At 67.8% G+C, this 3,727-nt stretch overlaps 1 protein-coding gene across 1 annotated transcript in view; it reads right to left on the bottom strand.

Moving 5' to 3' along the window:
• The window catches only part of PFL1_02136 (uncharacterized protein), a gene marked incomplete at both ends in the record, with an annotated part of 3,347 nt that extends 1,256 nt beyond the window's left edge, over positions 1-2,091 (bottom strand). Inside the window, one exon of the mRNA XM_007879647.1 lies at positions 82-2,091. Within this exon, the coding sequence (XP_007877838.1) occupies positions 82-2,091 (2,010 nt within the window). The remainder of the gene's footprint in view (positions 1-81) is intronic.
• Between the last annotated feature and the right edge of the window lie 1,636 nt (positions 2,092-3,727).

The following is a 3,727-nucleotide window of genomic DNA, read 5'->3' as shown; positions in this document are numbered from 1 at the left end:
TGGCTCGTTCATGGTCCAGCCGACGCGCTCGGCCCTGGATCGACCCGTAACCTGGCGGCGCGACGAGCTCGTGGGTCGCACCTGCTGCCCGACCGAGAGCATCGGCGGGCTGGGCGCCAGGGCGATCGACGACGACAGCGCGACGCCCCGGCGGTGGATCGGCGTGCCGCTCGGCAGGGCAAACACGGGCTCGCACATGTTGATGGCGGCCTGGAGGCCCTCGGGCGTGCTCAGGTCGGCGAACGAGGTGATGGTCGCGGGCAGCGAAGAGGCGGGCGAGAGGTGGTCGTTGATGGCGCGCTCGCAGCACTCGTCGCAGTACCACTCGTCGTCGAGCTCGTCGATGTCGGCGATGCCGACGCATGGCAGGTGCAGCCACCTGCGGCAGTGGTCGCACTGGACCATGACGACCGACTCGTCCTCGATGCCGCACTTGCAGCCTCGGATGGCGCTGTGGTCGGACCGGGCGAGCGATGCGGCCGTGGCCACGGACCGGCGCGACGACGGCGTATCGGTGACGCTCGAGGCGGTCCCGAGCGGCTCTTGTTTGCGACGCGAAGGCGTGGCGTTGCTGCCGCCGCGGCTCGCCTTCTTCTTGTGCTTGGAGCCGCGCGATCGCTTCGTCGGGCTGGTCTGCGATGCCGACACGGCCGCGAGGATCTGCCGGCCCTGCTTGCGGGCGCGGTCGAGGAGCGCCTTGGCCACCATCGGATGGTGGACGTGCTTGCTGCCGGCGGCCTCCAAGGTGCCGGCGGCCGACTCCTCGTCGAGGTCCGTCTCGAGCCACTTTTGCACGCCCTCCTTGCGCTGCTGCTTGAGGTGGTCGATGTGCTGCCCGGCAGCGGCCCACGGGCCGTCGGGGCCGTCGGGCCATTCGAGCGTCGGCAGGCCCGCCTGCAGTACGCTGTGGCTGCCCCCGAGTTTTGGCCGGTAGAGGGCATTGTCGAGCAGGCTGGCGGTGGCAATGACTGATACCGCCTTCGACGACGGGCTGATCGAGAATGAGCCGTGCGCGTGCGCTTGCGCTTGCGCCTGCGACTCCTTTTGCGCGGCGACCTGCTTGGCGTTTGCCTGCTTGTAGGGCGACTCGGGCTCCGATGGCGGGAACTGGGAGCAGAGCGAGAAGCTGGGCGAGACGCCGCTGGGACAAGGCGTGCCCACCGAGGTCGGGTTGGTCGACGTGCCCAGCGAGGAGCCGGTGCCCGATGCGTCAGAGACGCCAGAGGCGTAGTCTGAGCAGAATGAGCCGTGCCTGCGGATGGCCGTCGACGGCTTGCTGCTGTTGTTGTACGGTGCCTGCTCCGCAATCTGACCTGCAAATTCGCGGTGGACGGCGACCCGACCGAGGCCAGCCACCTCGAGCGGTACCAGCCGAGGCGTTGTCGGTGCGGCGGGCGACTCGAAATGCGACCACAGACCCTCGGCGTCCAATCTGTCGTCGGAGGCAGGTGCGCCTGTTCCCTTGGGTGTCGTCGTTGCGGGCCGCGGCGAGAAGCCCGGAGAAGCACTGAAGTCGGGAAGGGGCACCTTGCTGACCATGGCCGCCGACGCCCAGCCGTGCGTGTCGACGAGCGACCTCTGCGGCCTTGTCGAGTCTTTGGCAAAGGCCCTCGAGGCTTTCCTCTTCGAAGGCGTCTCGGGCAGGTCGTCCTGGTCGTAGAAGGCTTTGCGGACCCGGCTCGCTTTGGGCAGGGTGTGGGGGCAGCTGAGCGTCGGTCCGTCTCGGTCGGCGTCGGCGAGCGGCGACTCCCAGCCCATGTCGATGCGGCCCACGCGACGGCCTCGCCGCGGCGTCGAGAGGATGTGGGCGAGGTCGAGGGCGGCGTGCGGCTCGTTGGACTGCAAAGTGAGCTGCGAGGTCGAGGCGATCGGCGACGCCGACATCGAGGCGCCGACCTTGGAGCGCTTCGACGGCGACGCCCGGGGCTTCTTTGCCGGCGAGCGGGCGCCTACAATGGCCGCGGTCATGCTAGGCACTGGACCTGGTTGGGAAGTGGTCGCGGCCGTGGTGGTAGCCGCTGCGTCCTTGCCCTTCGGCCTTGGCTTGTTCGGTGAGCTCGCCGGCGTAGGAACGGCCGAGGTGGCCGACATGGTGGCGAGGGCGACGTCGTGATCGAGAGCACGTCGGTGCGGACTCGGTTCTGGCTCAAGAGTGGGGCGAGGGATCAGGCCTGGAGGGGAAGGTGGAGATGATGTCGTGGTATGCGATGCCCGGTGGCGGACAGAGCTGAGACCGCGCGGCGACGGCGACGGCGAGGGTGGATCGAAGCTGTATCGGGATGCCGCCATCATGGGCGTGGGAGCAGCGTTGTGGTGAGCGGTGGCATGGGGCGAGGGTGGGGATAGAAGGTCGAGTGATGAGGGGCAGGTGTCAGTGGAGGCAGGGGACGATGGCGAGCGCAGGCAGGGAGGCAAAAAGTTTTGCTGCTGGGTCGCCCCCTCAGCATGACGGGCCAGCCAGGTCCACTTACCGATCGAAGGGCTACCAGCGGGGGGTCAAAGAGGGCTGCAATCAGTTGACGGCAGACTGCTGTGTGGGCGTGCGTTGGCGACGGATTGAGGCAGGAAGCGGTGGCAGAGGAGGCTGATGGGTTGGGGACGGGACGGTGCCGGGCCCAGGACGAGGCTGCTGTTGGCGTCCGGGTAGGTGCTGCTGGAAGACGCACGATGGTTTTGCGATGACGAGGGTGACGACCGATGGCAAGCAAGGGCTATGGGCGGCAGGCACCGTTCTTAGGCTACCTGGCTCGACGATGCGGTGTGATCATGCGACGGGATGCGATGTGACTACGTCGTGGTGGACGCTCGCGACGATGGCCGGTGCTCGCGGCGGGCAGGCGGGCGGCGGCGGGAATTTCCAGAGAGAGCTGCAGGCAGGGTTCGGTCAAAGGATGCAGGATGCAGGCAGGCTTATGTATGTAGGCTGCACGGCCGGATGGACAGCTGGGAGAAGAGACAAGCGGTGGTGGGTATGCTGGGATGACGAGGCGGTAGTCGATGGTCGATGGTCGAGGCAGAAGGGAAAGGAGAGGAGAGGAGCGAGCTGGCTGACTGGCAGTGGTCCGGGGGCAAGACGGGATGAAGCAAGCAAAGCGAAACGTGCGGTCGGTCGGCGGGGCTGAGGCTGGGGGACAAAGGGCGACCAGCAACCCGGATCACCCGTACGTGATCGGATCCTCCGGAAACAGAGGTGTCGGAGGGGCCGACAAAGAGTGGCCGTGCTGATGGCGGCGGCGAGGAATCGGGTGCGGGTAGCGGCGGCGGCGGCGGCGGTGGTGGTGGTGATGGTGGTGCGGGAGGAAGGAAGGTTGCTAGACGGCGACGACGACGACGGCAGCTTGGAAGAGGAGCGACAGGCTGGGGGCAGGGCGCCGTCGTAGATGCTCATTCTCACACAGCGGCGCCCCCCTCATGCTGCTCGCCCTGGAAGACGCACGACGTCTGACCGGGGCCCTGACCTGCCGAAGCGAGCCGGGTTGCGCAAAGTCAGCGCGCAAAGTCAGCAGCGGATTAGAGGCGGCGGCGGCGGCGGCGGCGGCGGCGACCGCTTCGATAGGATCCTGCATGCCAGCCATGGCCGAGCGGGCAGGCAGGCAGGCAGGCAGGCAGGCAAGGGCGGCCAAGGCTATCTTTGGAGGACCCAGTCGCAACAGGCCGGCTGGCCGCAGAGAAGGAGAAAGCAGGCCGGGCAGCCAAGCACCTGCTGCTGCTGGCTGACACTTGCTTC

Source organism: Pseudozyma flocculosa, assembly GCF_000417875.1.
Source record: "Pseudozyma flocculosa PF-1 unplaced genomic scaffold scaffold00005, whole genome shotgun sequence".
Classification (NCBI taxonomy): Eukaryota; Fungi; Basidiomycota; class Ustilaginomycetes; order Ustilaginales; family Ustilaginaceae; genus Pseudozyma; species Pseudozyma flocculosa.
Note: the sequence above shows the minus strand (reverse complement) of the source record. Positions and strands in the feature narration are given on the sequence as shown.